Source organism: Clarias gariepinus, chromosome 17 (assembly GCF_024256425.1).
Source record: "Clarias gariepinus isolate MV-2021 ecotype Netherlands chromosome 17, CGAR_prim_01v2, whole genome shotgun sequence".
Taxonomy (NCBI): Eukaryota; Metazoa; Chordata; class Actinopteri; order Siluriformes; family Clariidae; genus Clarias; species Clarias gariepinus.
The window spans coordinates 27,242,804-27,269,275 of NC_071116.1; the positions used below are offsets into that span (position 1 = coordinate 27,242,804).

Sequence of the window (26,472 nt, forward strand, 5' to 3'; positions counted from 1 at the left end):
GTTCCCAGAGACAAATGTGTCTCCTCCGCAAGTTTCCGACATGTTGTCTGTCATTTTTTAACGATCAGGCGTTCCACATGCTGAGTATTCAAAGCAACAACTGCTGTCAATCAGTTTTATCCTTTCATTTACAAGAAATCAAAGCGAATTGCTAGGGACCCTACATAAGTGACATTCGATATGCTCACTCATATTAATAAGTAATGCACGAATACAGGAATAACCGTTAAAGTTTAATAAGCAAGTGATAAATTTAAAGGCAGTAGACTTCAACTAGTATTGAAACTGGATGTTTAACTGATGACTGTCACTTTTAAAAGTCCATTAACACACCTAAGCCGTTATAACAAACGATAGCTGCCATGACCCTTGAATCCTCGCCATCGGTCACGTGCCGTAATGGGACGTTATGGTGTTAAGGACCCACGCACGCACTCAGTCATACACTACAGGCAGTTTGAAAATGTCAATCAGCCTACACTGCATGTTTCTAGACTGTGGGAGAAAACCCACCGAGTGCAGGAAGAACATGCTAATTCCATGTACATAGCCCAGAGGCAAGGATCAAACCCTAAACCCTGTCGAAGCGAGTGCTGCCTTTTGAAAATGATTCATTTGTTACAGTCAGAGGGCAAAAACAGATTTATTTTCCAGCCCAACCAAATGCACTGACACGACTAACCATTAGACTACTGTTTTTTTTTTTTTAAAGATGAATGTAAACTAGCTTGTGTGCAAGCAAGTTAAAGGTAGCTTCAAGGAAGCATGTAGTTAGAACGAGAACAGAATTTAAAACTAACTTTCTCTCCAGATTTATTCTACTTTTTAACCACAGCCCTCACTACAAAGCATAAGGAACACATTTTAAAGTACTGCGCCCATCTTGTACTGTACCAGATACACTGTAGGGAATTTGATAACCAAACCCATTCTCATCCATCTAAATGCACTACGCCTCTAATTCATCTTTATTTCTCTCTCTGTATTACAGCCATGGGTGTTCTGATGTCCAAAAAGCAGCAGGTGGAGAAGGTTCAGAAATGCAATGCGGTCGTCTCAGCATTTCGTGAGGGTCTGAAGAACCAGCCGATTGTCACTCAAGCTCATACCAACTCTGAAAGCAAAGATGAGGCTCCAAACCAGCCAGAATCTGACGAGACTGGGAGGAAAGAGGAGGATGGGAAGCCTGGGCCTTCCACTGCTCTATCGAAAGAGGAGAACAAAGCCAATCAGGAGGCCTGGGGTCGCTTACGGGATGGTAAAGGAGTAGAACCAGAGGAGTTAAATAAAGTGCATCAGCTTACGCCGCCTGCGTTTATAAGGCCGAAGAGGCAGCCGAATGATGATCAGCCCGTACAGATCGAGCTTGGGCAGAGAGAGCAGGTAAGACTGTACTGATGAACTATAATCTATAATGATGAATGGGCTGATTTAACAACATAAATTAAACTTTGTTGCCGAGTTGCACATTTTAAGCCGAGAATGCAAAGCTATAGACACCTTTGCATTTAAACATTTTTTTGATAATAACGCACCATACGTCCCACAACATCACAACCCAAACACAGGCCCTATCGATACTGAATGGGTACCATGGCAACAATCACAGATTTTCATTTCGTCCTTTTCACACAAAACGCTCCTGACAGACTCATGCCTCTCTTAACCTGCGTAAATGTCACCTAGTGCACAAAGTCCACAGGTATCTGACAAGAGCTGGTGATTCATATCACACCTTTACAAATAAGACCTCTCTTTCTCCCCACACTCAGCTGTCACTGCTCATGTTATTCCAACATCAACCAAAAACACCAGTGTGTGTCTGTTTTCTTAAGATGGATGTAGATTCTGTGTACCTAGAGAAGGCTTACTGTTGCACCAGACTCGATATTTACGACTCAGCTTCATGTCTTATATGCATATAATGGGGGAAATTTGCTTGGTATGGTCTAATGAATCAGTTAATGTGTCAGTTACTGTTAAGTTAAATTTGAAGGAAAAAATTGCTTGATGTTTGTGCCGCTCCTCAATATGCTTACCGGGTGTCTCCGACACGCACAAACACACTCACGAATGAATATTGAATTTTGTTTTTATTCTATTCACAGTATAGTGGTAGAGGTAAACATGCAATAATCATTTTCTTGAGTCTACAATCAAACTCATTCGCATGTACTATAGAATTATGTCGAAACATAAGGGTTCCCTCGAGCCACAGGATGGATTGCCATATAAGGGATGAGGAGGAAGAGGGGATGCTGTGAAAAGAGCAGCCTGAGAAATTTAACACCATCCAGGGGAATTGTAAGAAGACACTAACAAAAACTGTAAGGAAGGTGTAGCTTTAGGAAGGTATGCCGTTTTTCTGGAACCAGCATTGACCTTTCCTTCAATTTGAACTACAGTACAGTAGCTCTTCTATTGGATCGGACTACATGGGCCTGACTTCCATATGCATCAGTGAGCCTTGCCCATCCATGACCCTGTCACACCGGATCCACCGTATTTCCTTCCTTTTGGCCGTTTTCACAGTAGCTACATTTTCAATATCTTGTTACAATGGCAACTGGAAGTAGGGAGGATATATTAAGCAGCAAGTTCCCCCTTTTTCCTGAAGCTGATGTATTGGAAGCAGAAAGAATGAGCAAGCATAAGGATTTGGGTGACAAATTGTGATGGCTAGAAGATGCTCATGGGGAGTGAAGTTTGGCCCGTGTAGTCCAATCCACTTACATTCCATACAGACTTAAATAATTCTTCTGATTGTGTAAAGCCTCTTTGTGACAATAACAATTGTTAAAAGCGCTATACAATTAAATTGAATTGATTTAATTTGAATTAAAGAAGCGCTAGTATAGATCAAATTAATGAAAAGGGTAATGCTGGTTGTGATAGAAAGATGTCAGAACACACAGTGCATACTTAATATTATATAGGTCAGCATAATGTTATGGCTGATCGCTGTATGTATGCAACTTTTCTATATATACTTTTTATATCACTTTTACTGATATAATTTGGTTGAAATGCTTATGCTGGGGTTCAGTCCTGGAGGTCAGTGTAAGTACGCTTTGAATTACTTAGAATTCTCCAGTCTTTGTGAATAAGGAATGTTAGTTTTGGCTCAGTTTTAAAGGGGAACTTGTCACAGGAGCCATAAGCAGAGGGAGAAACTGTGCGTGTGACTGAGTTGGCGCATTTGGCAGCAGGCCGGCGGTGGGTGGGTTGTCAAAGGGCCCAAACTGGGTGAGAAAGCTGAAGAGAAGAGACGAATTCTGTAAGCGTCCAGATCCGAGCTGATTAATTCAGGTGATTAAGGCTGACAGCAGCGGGGTCACCGGTTCCACAGTGGCGGATGAGAACTCTCTACAGTGTGGCTTTGTTTACCGAGCCTCTCTCTCAGTGGACAACCAGAAGAGGAGAGTGGTGAGAGAGAGGCTCCTCTTAGTCAGCGACTGTTTGCTGTGAGGGTTTTATGAAGCCTGTGATAAAGAAGTCGAGCACTCGGGTTGGAAAGCTGGAAGCGATTGGATTGGATTCGTTATGAAACAGATTGCAAGGGGATAGAATTACAGTCACGAAATGTTTGGTGTAATAGCAGGAATGTTAGTACTGGTGTGAAACAACAGGAAAGCATGGAAACGAGCTGTTTTTCGTAATCGAGAAATGACAGCCAGTTGGAAAAATCAGCTGGTAAAGATGTCTAGGTTTAGCAGATTTCATGTGAAGGGAATTTACAAACAGGAAACCAACAAAACAAATTACCTAAATATCACCAGGAAAATGTAAATAGCGGATGCAGATAATTAAATCAATAAAACTGTGCGGATGACGATGTGTAATTCACAAGCATTTTTGTACTTATTTTTACTTATTTCCATATTTTTAGAGGAAGCTGTAATGAGCCCTAACATTTTAATATATTGGGTAAAAACATCTGAATGGTCATTGCCTATTTTTTTCTCCACCCTGGCTAATAACTGTGCCAGGATGTTTCCTTTCCTCCTTATTGAAGGTGGTCTGTTGTGAGGCTGAAGAGTGAGGACAACTTTGCTAAGGTGATATCTAGGCATTTTTTTTTGCCAGCTTGAATCCCTCCAGATTGAGAAAGAAAACCTCACACCTCCTCATCACATTCATACCGTGAGATCCTGCTCCGTTTCACTGATGGCACCCATGGGAGGCCCGACTGGCACTCGTGTCCCTTTATACTTGCCTGCCCTCCTGTGCGCTGCTGCGAAAAGGCTTGATCTTGTTTATCAGCATCTTAAATACATGGACTGTTTGGTATGGGAAATGGAGCACAGAGACACTGTTGTAAGTGCTGAGATTACAAAGGAGTTCAGGGTGTTTTGTGGAAGACTAAATGCAATGCTGATTAGCCTGGCATTAACATGGCATGAAGAATGCAGGAAATATTATCAAACAAGTACCTGTATTTTCGACTTTATTGTGTCGGCACTAAAAACATGCTCCAATGTTGGGAAAGAAAATAACAGTTGTGGTTCCTGGTCCTTGACTAGGCGGAACACATGCCGTTTTATTATTTATTGCACTTAACCACAACGTTGTGTGAGGTCCTGCAGAAATACACTTTATTGCACTTCATAAACCTTCTCTAGGGCATAAATATGGGATTTCATGCCGTCCTGAGCAAGCTACGCCAGTGTACCTACACTAATGGTGCAAGGGAAATTGGTGCTATATTTAAACCTTGGAAATGGAAGGGGGTAATGGAGTAATTACCAAAGTTCGATTATGGAAATTCAAGTTCATGTGAGGTTCAAGTTGCCAGACTAAACTGCTCCTCAGCTCCTTTAAATTCAGAAATAAATCAGCTATTTGGTTTTATTACCCACAGGCCTGAGAAAGATGGGTTATATTACAGAAGGCAAACTGCAGTCTCCTTCTTTAGCCTGTATTTTTATTTCTTCACAGATTCCAGTAAACGCTATATTGTTGTTGTTTTTCTTTACCTTGGCTGATCTTATGAATGCAGTTCAAGTACACATGACCCAGTAATAACGTTGACTGCAATCTGACCCCATTTCTGGATATTCTGCTCCCTATGAATGTTCGATATTCCTAAATAAGACACTGTTTGACTGCATTCATGTCCCACTGGCTTTATAAGTGGACTGGATGAACCATATAAGAATTATGGGCCTTAAAGAAATAATAACAATAACCAATGTTTTTTTGGGAAGTAGACCTCTTCCAAACAGTTGAGATGTTGTTTCATGGTAAATGATTTGATATATTTACAAATCAGAAAAAGTTCAACAAAATTGCTAAAATTGCTTTTTGTGTGGAAACAACACAAATGTTTTCGGATATTAAATCCCCCTAATTTCTCATACTTTGCCACAAAGCAATTGACAAGACTATACATACCATTTAAAGACACCTCAACCGATTGGTAGAGATGGCTCAACCATGTTAAGTTCAACACATTTTTTTCAATGTGATTTAGTGAAAATGTGATCTACCAAAAAGTTGAGGTCATGAATTTTTAAAGCTGCTAGTATGATACATCAATACCTACAGTCAAAAAAATGCTTCTTTAAAGTGAAATAGTATCCTGAATAGATTACGTATTGTTCCTTAGATTAACAGGCGATGAGCAGTGGTATTTAAAATGCAATTAATGTTTTTTAAAAGTCATTTTTTTAAGTACCTTATGAACAATCAACTACACAATTCTGTATGTCAATTTCTTTGCATCCAGATTTGCAAAATCTACATTCATCCATTAATTGTTTTATTATTATTATTATTATTATTATTATTATTGTGTTATCGTATTTCCTCCACTATTATGTTCCTCCGGTAAGAGCAATCAGACAGCAATTTTTTTTAAATAATAATAATAAATAAATAAATAAATAAATAAAATGTAAATGTTTTTTTGCTTTCAAAAGGGCATCACATAGCAATATTTGCAAACAAGGAGAAGGATGAGGGATTGGTTCTATGAACTACACCTGAACAGTCTTCACACTTTACCAACATTGCAAACCATTATTTACCTGTATAACCACTATAAATATTGATACTGTTGTTTTTCATAGAAGCTGCATCACTACCATCAAATATGTAGGCAGGCTAATTGCATAAAGGACTTGCTAGAGCCAGTTTGCAAATATGCTGCTCTAGAGGGTAAAATGTAATATAAAAAACCTTGTCTGATATAAAACACCCCTGTGGCTTTGCAGTCAGAGTTAAAAGGCTTTGACTAACTGTGCCAAGTTCTTTTACTGCTCAATTTTTCTTAGTCTTCAATCAGAGACTATTAAAATGCAAACATAAGCTGTTATCACTTTATAGCAGGTTGTGAAACCAAGTCTGGTATCATCCCTTTTTTTCTTTTTGCAGCCAGTGAATGATGAGATGTGTGAAGTGTGTGAGGTATGGACAGCGGACGACCTCTTCCCGTGTCGGATATGTACGAGGGTGTTTCACGATGGCTGCTTGAAGGAGATCGGATACCTGCGTGCTGACACGGTGCAGGAGATGAGAGACACGGCTCACACCACCACGGGCTGGAGCTGCTACTACTGCGTGAGTCTGCACTGACATTATTTATATAATAAGCTAAGATGAATAGCCAGATTTTTTTTATGTGTGATTAGCTAAAGCTGAGAAAGCTTGCTAGACTAGACCTTCTTAAAAAAAGTTAAGCAAATACGTTGTAATACTATTACAACTTTACCTTTATGAAATCTGAATGGCAGCAGCTTGCATCTTTTGCTGTGTATTTACAATAGAGAATGTACTGTATCTAACCAGTCAGTATCATGAAGACTGAGAAGATGTTCCATTTCCATACAGTAAAGCAGAGCACTTTCCCTCTTTATTGCAGTCACTGACCTTTGGTCTCCTCTTGGCAGAGATGTGGTTCTGTCATATTGTTTCAGTTTTTATTAAAAAAACGGAATAGTGCTTTATATAGCAAATATTAGATTATTTTTTTAAAGCATATAATTCCTGGACTTCATGGAGCCCAAATTTTGCTAGCTTCTTAATCTGTTTTTTATTAAACCGTTGAATATGCAAACGTTTTAATGAATACGGTATGTCTGTAAATTACCATCCCGGCTAAGGTGGTTTGGAGCTCATGAACATTCAGCGAGTAGAGCGTCTGAACCTCGATATATGACAGAGATTCATCTGTCTGTGGGAACTGTACACACAATCCTTCACGGACACCAAGTGCACATTACAGGAACTCGGCAGGAAGTTTTTGCCACATTCCCCATACAGTCCTGACCTGCTCCAAGCTATTTCCACATGTTTGGAAACGCCATTAAAGGAGTTTCTGGGAGGCCAATGTTTCAGATTTGAAGTAGGCAAGGCAGACGTATACTGGCTACAGCTTACTGAGAAAACTTTCTACCTTGATGCTATCCATGCACTAGTGAAGCGCTAGGATAAGTGCATTAGTGTAGCAGGGGATTATATAAAGAACAATATTTTACTCTTATACAGTAGCTGTGTTCTGTACAATCCAGTCCCGGTTTGACTTAAACGCCCCTCATATTTTTCCCTAAATAAACCAATCCAGCGTTTCATTCACAGCAGCCTCTCGAACCACTTACATAGTATTCTGATCACGCAAATCACCGCAGAGTGTAGCTCCCTTTGGAAACAGTTGGCCATGTGGGGTTTTAAGGTTAAAGAGGAAATAAGTGTGCGAGGATTATCTTGTCATTTTGCAGTCTTTGGATGCTTGTGATGGCTGATCCTCTCTGCCTGTTTAAGATTTATGAAGCTGAATTTGCGGTGCAGGATGTCAGATGGTACCAATGTGCTTCAGATTGAAATGCAAAGCTTATCTCAGCCGCGCAGCCCGCTGAGGATTAAGGAAATTGGCCGACTGGTGGAGAATGCGAAGAGTGTGAAGTGTTGTTGCCAGAGTGTTAAACAGTGTGTCTACACGTGAACATTTAAAATGTGTTCATGATGTTTACTTGTGTAAAATGTACACACCTTTGGATATGCAGATCGTGATTTCACCAAGGTGAACGGGATGAAATGTGTCCTGGCGATCGCAAAATAAAAGGGAAACCTCTGTAGTATCTTAGTATGGTTGGTGTTAGTATTACCAAACAAGGCCATTTATCAAATATAAGCTAACTTAGTAGTACACGCAGATACTACTTGGTAATATTTTTAAAACAGTTAGTTCAAAATAACTAGTTAGTATTTTTTTTTTTTTTATATTAGCCACTTTGCTAACAAACATGGCAGCTTCTAGCTACTGTACATGCTTCAACTACAACTATATGCTTGTCTAGTTTTCCTAATGTAGTAAGCTTGCTCACAAGCTAAATTACCTTTTTTTAATTTTTATTAGTACTACTTAATAAGATATGTAGCTACATTTTTATTTATATGAGACTAAAATTGTCCTAATTTAAGTTCTCTTGTTAGTGTACTCGGCTTTTAGATTTAACTGCATTTTCAATCATTTATTTAAAAGCTTTAGCAAACTTGAACAATAATCTGTAATGTTAGCAAGCATTATTATTACTATTGTACTTAGCTACTAGTTTAATTAGAAGGTAAACTCTAGTACCTAATATAAAATAGATATGAAATATCCTGCTAACAACTTGCTAGTACTAATTACTAATTAAATGTTAGCTACTTTATTGTAAACCTTGTCTATGGTTTTAATTTGATGCATTTGAAATGATGAAATATTTTACCTAATAGTAGTTAATTATTTTCTAGCTTAAAGCAAAAGCTACCTAAAGGTAAATATCTTGCTAGCAAACTTGCCCACTATTTTTAATTTCTGACTAACTAATTGTTATTTGTAAGCATGGCTCTAGGTCTTAATAACTAACTAAAACAGCTTGCTAATAGTTGTTTAAATACCATGCTAGTTGACTAGCCTACTGTAGTTGCTGCTAATCATTTACTCAATATTACTTACCTAGCACACCCGATCACTGGTTTAAATAACTTGATAATGTAATTTACTTAACCTAGGTATACGGTATATCTAGTATTAAATACATTGCTAGCACACTTGCTAGTTCTACTAATGGCTTGAAGAAATGTAATATTAGCTCTAATGTTAGCTAGCATTATACTTGGCTGCTAGATTGACGCCTGATAATGTAATACATACTGATAACAAACATTGCTACTAAAGCTTTAAATGATGTTTTCTAATTACAAGAAAAGATAGTTTTAAGGGTTAATAACACATTTTAAACTTTTATGCAAAAATGGTTTTGCATAAAAGGTTAAATTAAAAAAGGTTGTTGGATTTCCTTCAGTTTTGTTAATTAGTAAAACAGCTTTATCTAGCATGCTAGTGTAACTGACTACTAGTTTAAATAAATAAAAAGTATTAGCTGGCAGATAGCTAGCAAAAAAACTGTTAAAGTACAATGCCAGCACTTTGCTTTATTTACATACTGTAGTTGGCTATCATAGCCAGTGTTGCTAAACATTCTACAGACTGAATTACAGACACCCATTAGCACCTGTGATTTAGCATTACTCAGCAGTTTGTAATTATTACGGCTGCTGCGTTTTGCATGTTTCCTCTGAGGGGTTTCACGTCTTCTGGTTTTCTCAAGTCATGCTAGCTTCTGAACAATTCCCAGTTGCCTGACACCCCAAAAGATTTTTGCTGTATTACACCATGTGGAAGCTGACAGTAGTCGAGCTTCATCTAGTAAACCGAAGGATAATGAGAGATGACAGAAGCATGGCTGAAAGATGAACCTCTGCAGCACACACAAAATAGGTTTGAGGAGACTTTTTAGCCAAGGTGTCACATTGATTTTTCAGCAGCGCTTAGTGTCTCAGGAAACACTTTCTAGTGTAATGATGTAACTGCCCTTATATTGAGCGGATCTCTTCCTCTTACACATCTGACTGTGGTGCAGCTTCATTCATACTTCACCCCATCTAAAAGACATGGAACATTTTTTCAGGTGAAAAAATTATTAAATTATTATGTCTTAACCTAGAAACAATAGAGAGTCTGGGTATTATATAGGTTTATATCAATGCACTCATTTTAATATTCTTTTAACGGTAAGTCAGACATCAATTTGGCCATGCATACAGTATGAACCACATAATCCTAATTTGGATTTTTGTGGCATGACAAGCTGTGTTTTTTTTTGCCGTGTTAGTCTTTTTTGATTGTCCATACACTATGATTGTACTAGTATGTGAAAATTGAATAGTTTTTTTTATTTTATTTCTAATTTAGATTAGATTTTTTTTATTTATTTCTTATATTAGAATTTGTGTGGTTAATATAAAAAAATCATGCTAATAGTTTAAATGGTTTAACCAGCACTCGGAGCATAAAACAAAGCTTGTAACTTTCCTTGCTAATTACGGCTAACGAATTAACTTAGCTTAGTCCCTAAACTGTTTAATATTAGTCATAGTTATGAGGAAATCTGGTTTTGTGGAAGTTCTCTCTGTCCTTGCTGTTGCCTTGGAGGCAGGAAATGAAGAGAATTTAAACTGCTTTGAATGCAACGTGATTGAATGTAGCATTACATTACATTGTGGACTGGAGAACATCCTAAAAATACATATGATATTTTTATTTATATCTGTTTACTCAGTAAGAAGAGTCATTTTTCATTTTGACCTGATTCATGTTTAGATAAATCTCTGTCGAACACAAAGCCTTTTGTAATAGTAATTGCACTCATTTATCACTGTTTTGCCAGAGGTATAACTGAACATACTAAATGCTAAAACTGTCAAATCAAAAGCCTCATTCTTAAGGGCATTGTTTGCTTTAAACTAGTGGTGTGTGTGTGTGTGTGTGTGTGTGTGTGTGGTGTGTTTTGATGACCAGGAATGGCTAATTTGGTTCTTTTTAAATATTAATAAAAAATAATTTATATTGAGCACTTGCATGAATCACGCTTAATGAGAAAACGTCAAAAAAATAAAAAAATAAAAATCACACATGCCATCATGGTGGCCAAGTGGTGCAAGAGCAAATTCAGAAAATAATATGTATGCAAGACCAGAAATGTAAGTTTCCTTCTTGCAATCACTTCTAATGTCATTATTTGTTTTTTTGTCTATTAAAATAAATACAATTAATAATAAACACATTTAATAGTTAAATGTTGAAGTTAAAATCGCAATACATGTCAAATCATCCCAGTGTGAATTATCACTGCCTTTAAAATGCGCTAGGTTTACCAGAATAAACCTTCTGGGTCCAGGTTCAAATTTCCGGCTCTGTGTACATGGAGTTTGCATGTTCTCCCCGTGCTTGGTGTGTTTACTCTGATTTCCTCTCACAGTCCAAAGACTTGCAGATTAGTTAATTGGTGTTCTCAAATTGGTCATAGTGTGTGAATAAATGTGTGAGTGTGTATACGTGTGTGTGTGCACTGCGATGGATTGGCACCCTGTTCAGGGTGCACCTCGCCTTGTCTCTTGGGATAGGCTCCAGGCACGCTGTAACCCTAAATACAGGATAAAGCGGTATAGTCTGCTTTTCCTGGGATTGCTTATGAAACACTTCCTGAATGATAGACAGACAGACAGATAGATAGATAGTTAGATAGATAGATAGATAGATAGATACAGGATAGAATACAGGATAAAGTGGTATAGTAGATGAGAGAGTAAGTGAGTAAAGTGAGTTTACTGGAATATGGGTACAGTGGAACCTTGGATTGTGAGCATAATTAGTTCCAGAAGTGTGAAAAAAAAACACTTGTATATCAAAGCGAATTTTCCTCATAAGAAATAATGGAAACTCTGATGACTTGTTTCACAACACAAAAATATTTATACAAAAATAATTAATACAAAATATAAAGTAAAAATATAACAAATTAACCTGCACTTTACCTCTGAAAAGAATCGTGGCTGTGGGGATTGAGAACAGAGAGAGGAGAGGAGAGGAGGAAGGGTGGGGGGCTGCTGTGTAGGACGACTTTCACACACACGCCCGCGCGCACACACACACACACACACACACAGACACACACACGGACACACACACACCAGTTTACTGATAGAGACTCTCACTCAACCAAGCGCACGTGCAGACACACACACACACACACACACACACACACACGCACACACTAGGTTGCAGACAAGGGGTGGGGGAAGGCGGCTGCTGTGTAGGATGAGTTTCACACACGCACACACAGTATACTGGTATACTATGTGTCTGTAATTTCATTTATATTCATATTTCTGAATAATGTGTCATATTCCTGGAAAAAAAAGGAATCGAAATTCTATATTACACAATCCTAACACCAATATACAGTTTATTTATATAAATATGATAATGCAAAAAAAGGCTAAAATGCTCTGGGTTTTAAGGGTACACAGTAATATGAAGATCCCTCCTCACAAACATTAATATTCGTCAATAAGGAAACACCTTGTAAATGCATAAAGTAAAATAGGGTTAAACATTTAATCTCCCCAAGCTTGGTGCTCTCAACACCGGTCATGAGCTTTTGTAAAAATCTGCCTCTCACTCGCCCCTGGCGTTAACAGCCTTTAAAAGCGTGCATTAAAAAGGCGAAATAAGAGGTCTGTATGAGGATGAGCAGCTTTTGATATCAAAGAGACCTGGGTGCATTTGATCTTGAGAGCTTCCTCCTTCAGGCACCACGAACTCAACGGGCCTTTTTAAGAGCCCAATTAATCACTGGGATTATTATCCTCTCTTCATCTGCTGTATGTCTCACACACTTCTTTTACAGACAGAGAGAAAGAAAAGCGAGATGTAATGTAACAAAGAGCTTAAAAAGAACTTGTGCTTTAAAAGAAAAGTTGGTCTTTGTCGGTTACAGAATCTTTTGACATGATTCTAAGTTATATAACAGCACTGTGGAATTCTTAAAACTGATCAGAAGTGTTGATTGATTTTCTATGACAGCATCTCTGACCATAGTGTGTTGGCCCGAAACCACAGTTTTATATAACTGCACTCATTCTAGTACAGTGGAACCTTGGATTACGAGCACAATTCGTCCTGGAAGCGGGCTTGTATTCCAAAACACTCATTAACCAAATCTCAAATTATTCGTTCCACAGCCCAAAAAAATAAATCCATAAAAATAATTAAAACAAAATATAAAGTCAAAATAAATTATCCTGCATTTTACTTTCATTTAAAAAAAAAATCCAGACAGATAAGTGTTTCTGTTTTTGCACGCAGGCGCTGTGTATGTGTGTGTGTAAATTTAAAGTAAGCTCCCCTATTCCCCTTCTTGTCTTACACAGTTACTCTTCCTCTTTTCACACTCACGTGCGCACACAACGGAAACACTGTTTTATCGGGAAAATAAACAAGAAATCTCCCTAGTGACACTCGATTGAGTGACACACTAATGGAATCACTGCTGTAAAGAAAAAAATAAAACAAATTACCCTGCACTTTACCTTTAAAAAAATTGTGACAGAGCAGTGTTTCTGTGTAGAGCAGAGAGAAAGAGTGTGTGTCTGTTAATGTGAAAGTAGGAGGGTTGGTGTTTGTGCGTGTGTGTGAAGCACGGTGTTCAATGGCGCACGCGCACACAAACACAGACGCATGCTGAGCCTTAAGCAGAGAGAGAAAATTGATCTTTAACCTCTTTAATGAGACTTGCTTTTGCATTACACGCGCAATAAATATATGTTTTACGCGCACACACGTGGTCACAGTGTTATAGTAAACAGTACATGCGTGCACGGATGTTGATTATACCAGTAAGAGACGAGCACTAAGACCCAGCAGGAGAGACGATTACCCACAATTCCGCAGCGCAAGAGAGAGAAAAACTCGGCTCGAGTTTTAGCTCGGCATCAAAACAAGAAGCACATGCGTGATACATGATACTCGGTACTTGTAAACCAAAACTTGTTCGTTTTCCAAGTCAAAATTTATTAGAAATCTTTGCTTGTCTTGCGGAACACTCGTAAGCCGCGTTACTCGCAATTCGAGGTTTCATTGTACTTTATATCTTATATTATGTCTTGATTTTTTTATATGAACAGTTCATTCACTGGAAACACCAGTTTATTTATTTGGAAACAACAATTAACCTAATTTCTATTTTTTTGTACACATGTCGAAACTCAAGGTGGGACTCAGACCTTCCACTGTAGACGTGCGAGGCCACAGTGCTAACCACTATGCCACCTTTATGCCTGTCACTTAGCAGAAAAGGTATTTTGTAAGCAGGTATTTATTTTAAATACTTTGGGAGGACTCAATCAGGTAATGCTACAGTATAAATCAAGGTTTTCCACCATCTACAAGAGAGAATAGAAATAGACAGACACAAGTTTCTCTTAATAAGACAAGCTTGTCTTGTTACCTTTTAAAGAAATAAAAGCCTGGTGAGGAAACAACTGATTATAGCGGCTAGAACATAAAGTAATAACAGGAACTAAATTGCTTTGACGATGCACATGTAACTACTGTGTGGATGGATTAAACAGATGATGTGTCTTTTAAAATAATAAAAATATAAATCAATGGACAGATACTGTGTGGTAGAAGAGGAATAAAACACTCCTGCACATAATTTTACTGGAAATGTGTAGATTGTATTTTGGGGTGTTAATCTTAGGCACATCACACTATTGCACCATACTGTAGTTTTTTTGTTTTCCTGTAACAACATGACGTGAAGTCTTTTCAGTCCTGAGACGGTTGAACGCACACCTTGTTTATTTTCTTTATTTTACAAAAGCACAACGTTTTGTTCACATTGTGATGAACAAAAATTTTAGTAGACCCTTTACAGATTTAAAATGACAGAGCATTTTGAAAAAAGTACAAGTGATCCCGCAGGCAGGTTTACAACTTTATTGTCATTGCAGAGTACAGGGACTCAACTATGGAATTCAGTTTACCAGAAGTGTAATAGTAAAATAGTAGTATATATACATGAGTAAAATATTGGCATCGTGCAAATTATAAGGAGTGGCTAAGCATAAGGTGTGGGAAAGAAGCTGGACCGGGATCTGCTGGTTCTGGTGTGAATGTTCCTGTATCTTCTATTGGATGATGAAACCACCATTCGGTGAGAGATTGCTGTCTCTTCACTGCCCAATTTAAACACTCAACATCATGTTAATTAGCACAAAAGTGTTTAAGAGAATTCTGTGAAAGAAGAAAAGCACCTTTTGGCTTCAATATTAGTGTGAGTGACTCTGCAGCTAATTAACTCATAAAAAATGGTTTCCCTATACTGCTTTTTTTCAACATAAAGTGAAGACATGTCCAATGTCTGTTCTGTCTCTTAAAGATTATTTCGATAAAGCATGAGCATGTGTAATGTAAGACTTCATCACGTACAGAAAGTTATCTATAAAGGATCACTTTATAAAACTGTAATGAAATCCAATATGGAAATTTCTTTGTTAATGTACAGTAAATTTCTTTTCTCAGGACAACGTGAACTTGCTCTTGACCGAAGAGGAGATGTACAGCCTAATGGAGACATTCAAGCAGTGCAAGATCATCCCTGGTACATCTTCACACACGCACACGTCTAGTCATGACCCCTTTGTCCTCAGCTGTGCTACGCTGTAGGAAACCTAAGCGTGGACCCCAGATGGTGCTAGCTTATTAAAAACATCAGTTCATTCATCACAGTGTGTGCTAATTAGCTCTGTGTCTCTAAGCCAGGATTGATGATGGCTGAGGTTCGGTTCTCTGCTCCGTTCCTGCAGAATCCTGTCTCGTCTCAGACGAGCTCCTGCAGTACAGACACTTTGTGTCCAAGCAGCTGTTTGAGAAGGATCTGACGGACGATCAGGAGGAGGAGGTTCTGGCCCAGTTCGCTGCTCTTGACCCAGAGAAGAAAGGGCAGATAGAGTGGTCGGATTTCCTTTATCATGAGTCGCTGTCAGTGCTGCAGAAATTCCGGACAGAGGTACGAGAGTGACAGCAAGTGTTTGTACTGTTTGTGCAGACATTTGTATTAACATTGTGAATAGTTCAGCATAGTTAAGCTACTGTGACACCAGTACTTCTACAACTTTTAGCATATACGCTACGCCTCCTTTATTGGGACTGACTGACACAGAAGCCACACCTCCTTAATTTTTAGTGACTAACAAAAGCCACAATTCCCTTCCCTGGGACAAATAAACGTAGAGGCCACGCCTCCTCAACAAACACAGAGGCCACGCCTCCATCACTGGGACTAATAAACACAGAGGCCACACCTCCCAGACAAACAGAAGCCACACCTCCTTCAGTGTGACTAACTTACAAAAAGCCACACCTCTTTCAGTGAAACTGATAAACAGAGGCCACGCCTCCTCCACTAGAACTGTTAAACACAAAATGTCACGCCTTCTTTAAACATTAAAACATCAATCCAAATAGTTAACAAGGTTTAATTGTAAATCCAGGAGTAAAGTCAGGACCAGTAAAGCTGTGCATTATACTATATACACATTTTTAAATGAAATATTAAATAAATATTTAAAAGTAATAATCCCCTCTGCCCATATTGAAAGAAGCTGAAACTGTTTTTATGGAATTTAATGACCCAGTTGTTCCTGACCACATATTTTATTCTTGCTTCAGCTGTTAATTACCCATCTGCTGCTTTTAGTGGCATACTGTGCGTTTTATAAACAGGCCTTCAGTACAGTACATTCCAAGAAAATTCATTTAAATCGAATACATTACAGGGCAAATATTATAGGTTAAAATATAGTGTAAACGTCTTAAATAAATATAATCTTCTGTGGTGGTTTAATGACAGTAAATGTAACTAAATGCATGAAAAGTATGATGTGTCACTTTAATAAATACAAATTCTACTGTATTTCAGAGGGAAAATAAAGAATAAATGCTTTAAGGATGCGCTGTTGACGAAAAATTAAAATTTAATAACACTTTATTCATTCCCAGGGGGCAATTTACACCATGCAGAGTAGTACAGAAAATACAATAAACCACTAACATTTGTATATTAAGTTATTTAGATGGAATAAGAAGGGCCAGCATCAGTGCAAATCAAATAAAGTAGTCGACTTAAGATAGAGAAAGATGCATTGACAATGCTTCTTCACTCCAGTGTGTCATTGTTTAATTTTCTGAAATTACATGCCACCAACACCACATTTTTTGGTGATTTTTTACCAACTACAATAACACTGAAATTTGTTAAATGTTAAACATTTTTATGTGCATACTGCAGAGCTTCTGAGATATGAGGTCTACCAAATTGAAGGAGAATTCTGAATGCTGTGTGTGGATATGATTTAAAACCACCTTTGCATAAGAATTTGTAATTTCACAGGACGTTATAATAGCCTCGCTATGGATATTTCTTTCATTGATTTGTGGTTTTCTTCCCAGAACTCCCTGGTGCGTTTGCTCTCAGCTAAAGAGCGTGACCGGGCGCGTGCCGTCTTCCAGAGTCTGGACCAGGATAAAGACGGCGTCATCACGGGTGGAGAGAGTCGGCGAGCTCAAACGTCATGGTTCCATAAGCACAGCAAAGAGCCGCAGTCCTGCAACGTCAGGTGGGTCAAGCCAGTCGTAGTCCTGAGTAATCACTGCGCTCAAGGCTTTCAGTGTTTCACCATTTTTAACGAGCACTTAAATAATCAGGACAGAAATGCAGTTTAAATAAATTAAGTTAAAGTCCTTGCCTGCTTGTTAGAACCCTTCAGAAAGCAGGAAATCTCTACAAGTCTTAACATTTTTTTAATGAAATTACCATCGATGGCCAAATGTTCTGTTCATAACGCCGGAACATTTTGTAGTCTGTTGATGATTAACAGCGTCACTAAACAGATTTTTTTTTTTTTTAAGAAATCTGGACATAGATTAAGATTCCTAATGAGCAACCCAGACATGCTAATGGCAAGAAGAACCATCCTTTTATGAGCGGGATTATAAATGAATCCATCTTCAGCTCCTAGTGTGCAATTAGGTCCTACTTCCTTTTGGACACACATGGAGGCAGATTTAGTTTTTTTTTTAACTGACAGATTGCTTACAGCTGCTTTTAACTTATAAAAAATCTTTAAAGTTTTAAAAGTTAAATGTTGAAAGTTTTAGTAAGCATGCAGTGAAAGCCCAGAAACAGGGAAAGAGATAAAGCCTGACATGAATAAAGCACTTCTCTACAAGCCTTTCATGTCAAGCAGCCTGTAAAAGCTAATAGCTCAGAAATAACGACGATTGCCAGTGTGATGAAGAGTTCTGCCTGGAAGCCAACCCATTTAAAGCCATCTTGAAAGTAACACGAATCCTGGAAATGGAGATCCCTGGAGTCTGAAAATGTACTTGTGTATACAGTACACAGGATTGGTATGAATGTACATGCATGGTGCCATGTAAAGGACTGGCGTTACATCCAGGGTGTATTCCAGCCTTGCACAGAATGCAATAATTATAGTCTATACTGTATTGACATGAGGGTAAGACAAAAATGATCCGCACTCCGTTATACAGAAATAAAATTTCTGTTGTCTAACCAGCACTTTCCACTCAAGGCTCCTGTCTTCACAGTCACTGCTGTGCAGGTGTGAACGTGTTAGATCTGTTCATTCATAATTGCGGTGCGAGCAAAAATGGATTCCCCACCTGTGATTTGCATAAAAGAAGAGCAGCGTGCAGTGATTTTTGAATTTTTTTTGTGGTCTGAGGGTGTACCTGGTGCTGAAACCACTTAACAACATTTAAGATCATAAACAGAAGTGTTTGGATATCTGCAAACACAATTTTCGATACTCTAATGAAAGTAAAAGTTTCTTAAAGAGAATTATTACTGGTGACGAGACACGGATTCATCACTACGAGTCTGAGAGTAAACGGCAGAGTTTGGAACAGAAACATCCTCGATCTCCGACCGAGAAAAAGTTCAAAAGTCGACCATCAGCTGAAAAATTCACCAACGCCTACAGTTTTCTGGGTTTCTCAAGGGCCAGAAGTATTGGAACATTATCCGGAAATACATTTAACAATCAACAGTGCTCGTTACAGTAAGATGCTTATTGAAGAGCTGAAGACTGAACTTTTGAACTACGTGTTAACGCACACTTTTGCCCACACTGTCCACACTCTGCACTCTTTGTTTTGAGGTGTTAAAGCTCCTCCTCCACATATAGTCCTGATCCTACAAAGACGATGATTCACTTCTGATGAAGAAGTGAAGGCAGCAGAGCTTTCGTGGCTCACAGCTTAAACTAAAACATTATTTCACTAAGGGAATCCGAAAGCTTGTTGACAGACGGACAAAGTGTATATAGGAGGTTATGTCGAAAAATGATGCATTTGTCTTTTCTAAACGTTTGTGTGTGCAGATCATTTTTAATTCACCCTCGTTAAATGGCGATCACTTTGCCAAATTAAGAAATGGAAGGAAGTTTTTTCTCATAATAACATGTAAAATTAGTATTATATTGTATGCAACAATTGTATTGTAAGCTTGGCTTTTACGTGGCTGTGATGGATCTAGCCTGAGTGTGTTGTGTTTGTCTTCCATGCTTTCTCACTGCTGTCATCCATGTTCACATCATCCGTATTATCACTGTATGTGTTCCTACCTTCAGACTCAGGGGATTGTGTTCTCCTGTAATGAATAAGGGGTAAGTTACAGTATGAAAGTAAACCCTTCATTACCACACTTTCTTTTCTTAAGTATAATATAAGATTAAAAAAATCTGTCGAATTTATATATATATATATATATATATATATATATATATATGTGTGTGTGTGTGTGTGTGTGTGTAAAAATAAAGCTTAGGAGGAACAATTATTGAATTCATAGGTGATCCTAAAACTTCATTTATTTGTATTTAAATGTATTACATTTATTAACATGTATTTCAAATAAATGTAATTGAATAATATTAAGTTAAAATAGACATATATATGGCATTACTGGTGCACAATGTATATACTATATTAGGATAACATACTGTAGATATAGACTGTAGATTTTCTGAATTTTCCTTTAAATTATGGGACAATAAACTGCCCTGTATGATGCTCCTACAATAGACTTTAATATGATATGAAACAATTCCAGGAGTGTATGCATGTTCTACAGTATGTGACAAAATATACAATTGTCATCACTACCATCATCATCATCATCATCATCATCATCATCATTATCATCATCAACCACAGCAGCAGCAGCATAAAAACTGAGTTTTATGGCGTTATTAGTTAACAGACATCTTCGGCTGTGTTAAATGAAAGGCTTGCTTTCTTTTGGGACGCGCTCATCAGCTGCTCATCATGGCCGCTGCAGGTTTAATGGTTGCATGCCTCCGATCTGTACATGAGATAAATACACTGCCTGGCCTTAAAGAAAAAAAGTTACCATTTCAGCGTGGTCAAATTATTGGTTCGAGTCAAGCAAAGAAGACAACTAAGGAGATTTGAACTTATTGGAACTGGATTAAGAAACGTTTAACACTTTATTAAAACTTTAAATAAAAAGTAAAATAATAAAAATAGTTTAAATAGATTAAATAAGTAAAAACCAGAGCTACGTTTAATAGTGAAAGTAAAAGCAATTCCACGAACATAAACAATGTGATGAGAACCAACAGGATTGGGACTAAACAGCTGTGTGTCCATGAGAAAACCACTTGTTAATGAAACTCATCAAAAGAAGACACAAAGATTGGACTTGGGAGTGATGGAAAAAGGTCATGTGGTCTGATGAGTCCAGACTGGCCCTACTCCAGAGTGATGGGCGTGTCAGGGTAAGAAGGGAAGCACATGCACCTTCATCATGGAGACAGTGTTACTGTATGGTCTGGTGTTACTTCAGTTGCTCAGGTCCAGACTCAGCAACGTTATGTGTCTATAAAATAAAGTCAGCTGACGACCTGAATGTACTGAATCACCAGGTTATCACTTCTATGGAGATTTTCTTCCCCGACAACACAGCCATATTACAGGACTTAGACTGAAAGTGAAAGAGTGGTTCTGGAATCATGAGGAATCATTTTCACACATGAACTGGCCACCACCTTGTGTGCTGTAATCAAAGCTAAAGGCGATCAATAAAATCTTGCAGTGTGTGACTTTATTTTGGCTGGGCAGTCTATAACGACAGGATAATGAAGAAAGCTGTGCTACAGTATGTGAGTGCTCATGCAGACCGCAGTTCAGTTTCTCTTACTGTAAAACATTTACACATGGATGATGAAAAAACTAAAGGGAAAAAGAAAAATGACTTTTGTGTATTTTTGGCCCTTTAGAGGGAAGATCACTGCAAATCAGTACAAAGGTCTTCTGACTGATGGCATTTATTCTGGAATGAACTGTAGAAGAAACAATTAAACTAGGAATTTTAAAGAAAATATTTTTTATGACATTATAGTATTTTCATTTTCTCTGCATTTTCTTTCCATTTTTTAAAAATCTTTTTTAGGTTTATTCTTAAATTCTATTTCTTCTTCTTCTTATTTATATTCACATGAAGCATGCATTATTTTTCCCCTTCTATTTCACAGCTACTCCTTTAATAGCCAGCGATATTATGGGGAGATACATGTACATCTAGAACATGCATGATAAAAAAATCTTTTGTGTGTTGTGATAGAGTGTCAATTTCTTTTCCACAGTATCAGTCATGTAGGCCCGATATCAGAGAGCAGTCCTGCCAGCTCAAGCAGTGACAAGAGCAGAGACAAGGCCATGGAGAAGCACGACAACAGGTGTGTGTTTGTGTGTACAGTACTGTGCAAACGTCTTGAGGAAACCCTTATCTCATTTCTTCATATTTTGCTTCCAAAGAGTCAGACGTTCTTGTATTTTTAATGTAGTCCTGAGAAATAGTTCTCCTGGCTTGCTATTTTAGGAAGGTTTTCAGTTTAAGTCAACCTTTATTTAAGTAGATCAGTCAGAGTCCATGGTTTAGTCATATAGTACATGAGCATGGCATGAATCCTAGAAACTGATATTTCTCGATATTCTTTTCAGGCCAGTGACGTGGGATACGTTCTTGCGCGAGAGCGCAATCTACATCCTGGCTGCTCGACCCAACAGCAGTGCCATGCACATCCGCCTGCCCCTGTAATCCCGCCAAACCCACCGTGGGGTCGCCGGTTGGGCAGCACAGCGCCCCCTAGAAGCGTGGGATGAGTCCTAGCACTGAGAAAAGACGTGACACTCAGAGGCTGTGTAAGCCATCGACGTACCCCGTCTCAACAGAACACTACAACTTCTATAACAGCACACTGAAAAGGATTTTTTGTTTATTCTTCAGCTGTATCTCTGGCACACGTTGTAACCCGACCAGTTTGCAGCTCAGTGCTTGGTTGGATGAGATGATTGACAGCTATTTCTGTATGTAAGCTATACGGAGCACTGCCATCTACTGTGTATAAAATAGCAAAAGTGCACCAGAGTATTAAACCATGAGCCTTTAAGTATCCAGTGTTAGTCAGTTGTGATCGGAATACATGTGGGATTACGGTGTTTGACCTGTTTTAAAGCCATCGTGAACAAGAAAAACGTCAAAAAGGTCATCAGTGTAGTGAGTAGCACAAGCACTAACAGCAACGAAAGCTATCTGCATATATTATAGAATATATATAAAATATATACTTGTGAATAATAATATGTATGATGTATATGTGTATTTATTCCTGAATCTTACCGTTTTAAAAAATGTTTTCGTTTTAGATGCTCCATGTTTGTTTGTTTGTTTGTTTGTTTGTTTGTTTTTTAAAATGTGCTATTAATTCATTGCAGTTGGCCCAATCTGTCGAAATCTAAGACTAAATCAAGGGAACGTAATTATAATTTAAAAATAGCTAATCTTCTAATCACTGTCTTAAATTCTCCTGAACACTCCCTAAGGGTTGAATGTTTTAATTAATTTTTCCCCAGTTGAGTCCTGATGATAAATACGATGATGAATTGAACCTAAAACCCTTTACAGACTCTTCTTAGAAGCAAGCCAAGCTCAATATATCCATCTATCAGCTCTTATAAACAGTACTAAGTGGCTTCTAAAGTGATGTGATTTTAGAGGATCCAGCTCAGTGTACTTGCTTCAGTGGTGATCACCTGTTGAGTCGATCGAAGCAGTAGGTTTGAGTGAAAGTGCAACGCTCCAAATTTTGCAGCAGTTACTGGAAATAAAAGCATGGCATTAACTTCACAACTAACAGTGTGTATGTTGTTTTATTATCAAGTCAGAGTAACAAAGCAACTTTATAGAGTCACTATACATAATTTGTATTTGTTTTTCAAAATTTGTCTCATGCTAAACCTGTTTCACCAAAAGATGCAAATATGGCTAATGACCCGGTAAATGTTTTTGGTCTCTTTACATGGTAGAACTTTCAGAAAGTTTACCCCAGAAAACTAGGAACTTGCATTTGTCTAAAAACTTTTGTCTAAAAACCGTACCAGGAATTTTTGCCAAAGTAATAAAGCCCAAAAAAATCCAAGTCCAAAACCTAAAGCTAATAACTTATTAGGTGAAACTTATTAAGTGCAGAAAGATTTAACGGAAAGTTTTTTATTTTAATATTTTAAGAGCAACCATAGTCTGTGAACTTTGGTTTAGGAAATACAGCCCAGAAATGTTAAGAACCTTATCCTACATTATAATATATGTGTACTGTACAGTATATATATATATATATATATATATATATATATATATATATATAATATAATATATATATATATATATATATATATATATATATATATATATATAAGATACGTAAAGATACACACACACACACACACATATATATGTGTGTGTGTGTGTGTGTGTATCTTTATGTATTTCTCATTATTCATTTTATTCTTTTGCAATTACTAGTCGACATTTCAGAAAATTAAGCAACTGCTTCAGGTCTGTTTAAATATAAGAAGATATTATGCTACAAATCAGCAAACACATCTGCATATATATTTATGCCAGCTATTATGAGATAAAATGAACATAATTGCATGTGTGATCCAGTAAAGTAACTTAATATGCAAATCAATTTACATTGGAATAATTCGATTATTTTAATGAGTATTGCATTAAGCACTGGAATATTACAAAGTACTTTTATCTTTAAGGACATAAAATCAGAAACTGTTGATTGAGGATCATATACAGTAGCCTAAAGAAATTTAAGCACAGAGAACTTCAGCTTAGGGAGTTTAAGCTAGAAACTTTAGCTAGGAAGTTAAGCCCAGGAACTTTGGCCTAGGAATGTAAAATTTACAGGTAGGAAATGTTAAATGTTAGCCTATAAGTCGGAACTTCACCTAAGAACTTTAGTCTAGGAAGTTAAGACTTAGTTTCTACCCTAAGAAATTAAGATCTCGAACTTACGCTAATTGCATAAGTAAGAACTAAGGGTGGGAGGGCCAAGAACTTTAGGCTAGCTAGTTAAGACTCTAAACCTAGACGATTAACCCAAAGAACTTATGTCTAGGAATTTAAACTGATAAATATTACCCTAGAAAGATGAATTCTCCAGTTTAGTATGCTAAGCTCAAGGATTGTAGCTTACAAAATGTAGACCAAGAACTTTATTCTAGTAACATGCATATGAGCGGAACCATTGCCCTGCATCACCAGGTCCCGTGTCCGGCTCCTGCATTGGGTCTGTGTGCATGGAGTTTGCATGTTTGCACGTGGGTTTCCTCACACAGTCCAAAGACATTCAGATTAGGTTAATTGGTGTTCCCAAAGTGCCCGTATTGTGTTAATGTGCGTGTAAACGTTGACCAGAGTCATACAAAATAGAAATAAATACAATAGTCACCGTTGGCCTCCGCGTTCCCTAGTTGGACTACAGAGGTTCCTAGGAAGTTATAACCCAAAGAATGTTAGCTTGGATGGTAACCCTAAGAATTTACTACAGTAACCTAAGACTGCAATTATTTAGTGTGTTTTCATTGCCTTTATGGCTAACATCACACCAATGATTTAAATGATTTTTTTTTCTAAAAAGAAAATTGTAAAAACTTGCTCCTATTCATTTTTGTTTCCTTGATGTTTTTCTTCTGTAAGGTCCATAACAGGGATTGCTTAGAACATGAGATCCTGAGGGTTCTCTTTTTTTTTTTTCTACTGAAAAGCACTTAATTATTGATCAGTTCATTATCAATCCCTGATGGGTTGTTCCAGTTATTTTGAGGATGGAAAAATCTTCAAATCATGCAGGACAGAGGTTCTGTGGGACTAGAAATGAAAACACCAAATTAAAGGACATACATTATTTTTAAAATGTTTTCATTTGGGGCTGGAACTCAAGAACAACCATTCAACTAGAACTATGGTACAATGCATCATCACGTCTTCAGGTCTAGTGATGTGTCACACTATTTTACTGTTAGATCTCCTCTTTATTATGTATTAACATTTTAAAAGTGCTCCTGTCCGATGAGAGGCTGTAAAAGACTGACCCCAGGATTGCCTTTTTTCTGCACAGTGAGTGAAAAGCAATTTGCTCACAGGGCAGCAGCCGTCCCTCGCTCCCAGGAGACACGTCCTGAATCTGCCATTCTCCGTTAAATACCAGATCGCTATTTTGAATAGCAGATTGATCTATTCACTATGGGTTATTATGGAATCGTGTACGATCGCCTGAGGCCAGATTACATACACACAGGCGTTCAGGGTTGTTTTTCAGAAACCACAATGCCAATATTAACATTGTCCTATAAAATAGATTTTAATTATAGAGTAATTTATATCCAATTATTATTTATTTACATTTTTCAAATAAAAACCTGAATGTTTTAACAATTCTCTAACAGTCTGAGTAATAAACTGTTCATAAGGTTTTTTTTTTTTTATTATGTAGGACATGAAAGATAGTTTTGCAATAGTCCTGTGATTGGGATTGAACAGAAAGCAGGCTCACAGTACAACAGAAATATTCTTGGGGATATATATATTTTTTCCATTAACCTATAAATAGTTTGACAACAAAACATTATAAATGTAATTTTCTGGATTTTAGTCACTTTTACACAAATTTTTCTCTGACGCACTTAAGGTTGTTTCAAGCTAAATGTTGAAAACAATATGACCTGTAAGTGACAATAAGCTCACAGTAGCTGTTACTTGCCCAGTTGGTAATTTAGTTCGAAGTGCGATTGGCTTTTCAGGATGGGTGGTACAGTATTTTGTTGTGTAATGCATCTGTTCCATAACGTGGTTTCCTTAAAACATGAAAGTTCAAAGCCGTAACTTCTAGAAGTATTTTTTTTTTTTTCATTTAAAGCCTTGTTATATGCAATCTTATGTATAATTTATTAATTCATTTTTCATATCCCTTATCCTGTACAGGGTTACAGGGGGTCTGGACACTACCTCAGGAGACTTTGGGTACAAGGCACACCCTGGACAGGGTGGCAGTCTATCGCACACACGCCCCCACATTACAGGCAATTTGGGAATGCCAGTTAGCCAAATGGGAGTTTGGGAATGATAATTATCCATGTCTTTGGATTGTGGGAGGGAACCCACCAAGCACAGGGAA

General features: G+C 37.6%; 1 protein-coding gene across 2 annotated transcripts in view; it reads left to right on the top strand.

Annotated features, from left to right (window-relative positions):
- The window catches only part of phf24 (PHD finger protein 24), a 35,667-nt gene extending 12,548 nt beyond the window's left edge, over positions 1–23,119 (top strand). The window contains exons 2-9 of one of the 2 annotated variants that reach the window (XM_053515639.1): positions 992–1,383; positions 6,376–6,561; positions 15,416–15,494; positions 15,700–15,902; positions 17,345–17,511; positions 19,549–19,584; positions 21,586–21,678; positions 21,944–23,119. In XM_053515639.1, the coding sequence (XP_053371614.1) occupies positions 994–1,383; positions 6,376–6,561; positions 15,416–15,494; positions 15,700–15,902; positions 17,345–17,511; positions 19,549–19,584; positions 21,586–21,678; positions 21,944–22,040 (1,251 nt within the window). In that variant the 5' untranslated portion in view covers positions 992–993 and the 3' untranslated portion in view covers positions 22,041–23,119. The remainder of the gene's footprint in view (positions 1–991; positions 1,384–6,375; positions 6,562–15,415; positions 15,495–15,699; positions 15,903–17,344; positions 17,512–19,548; positions 19,585–21,585; positions 21,679–21,943) is intronic. The other variant, XM_053515640.1, reaches the window with a different exon arrangement.
- The last annotated feature ends 3,353 nt before the right edge of the window (positions 23,120–26,472 follow it).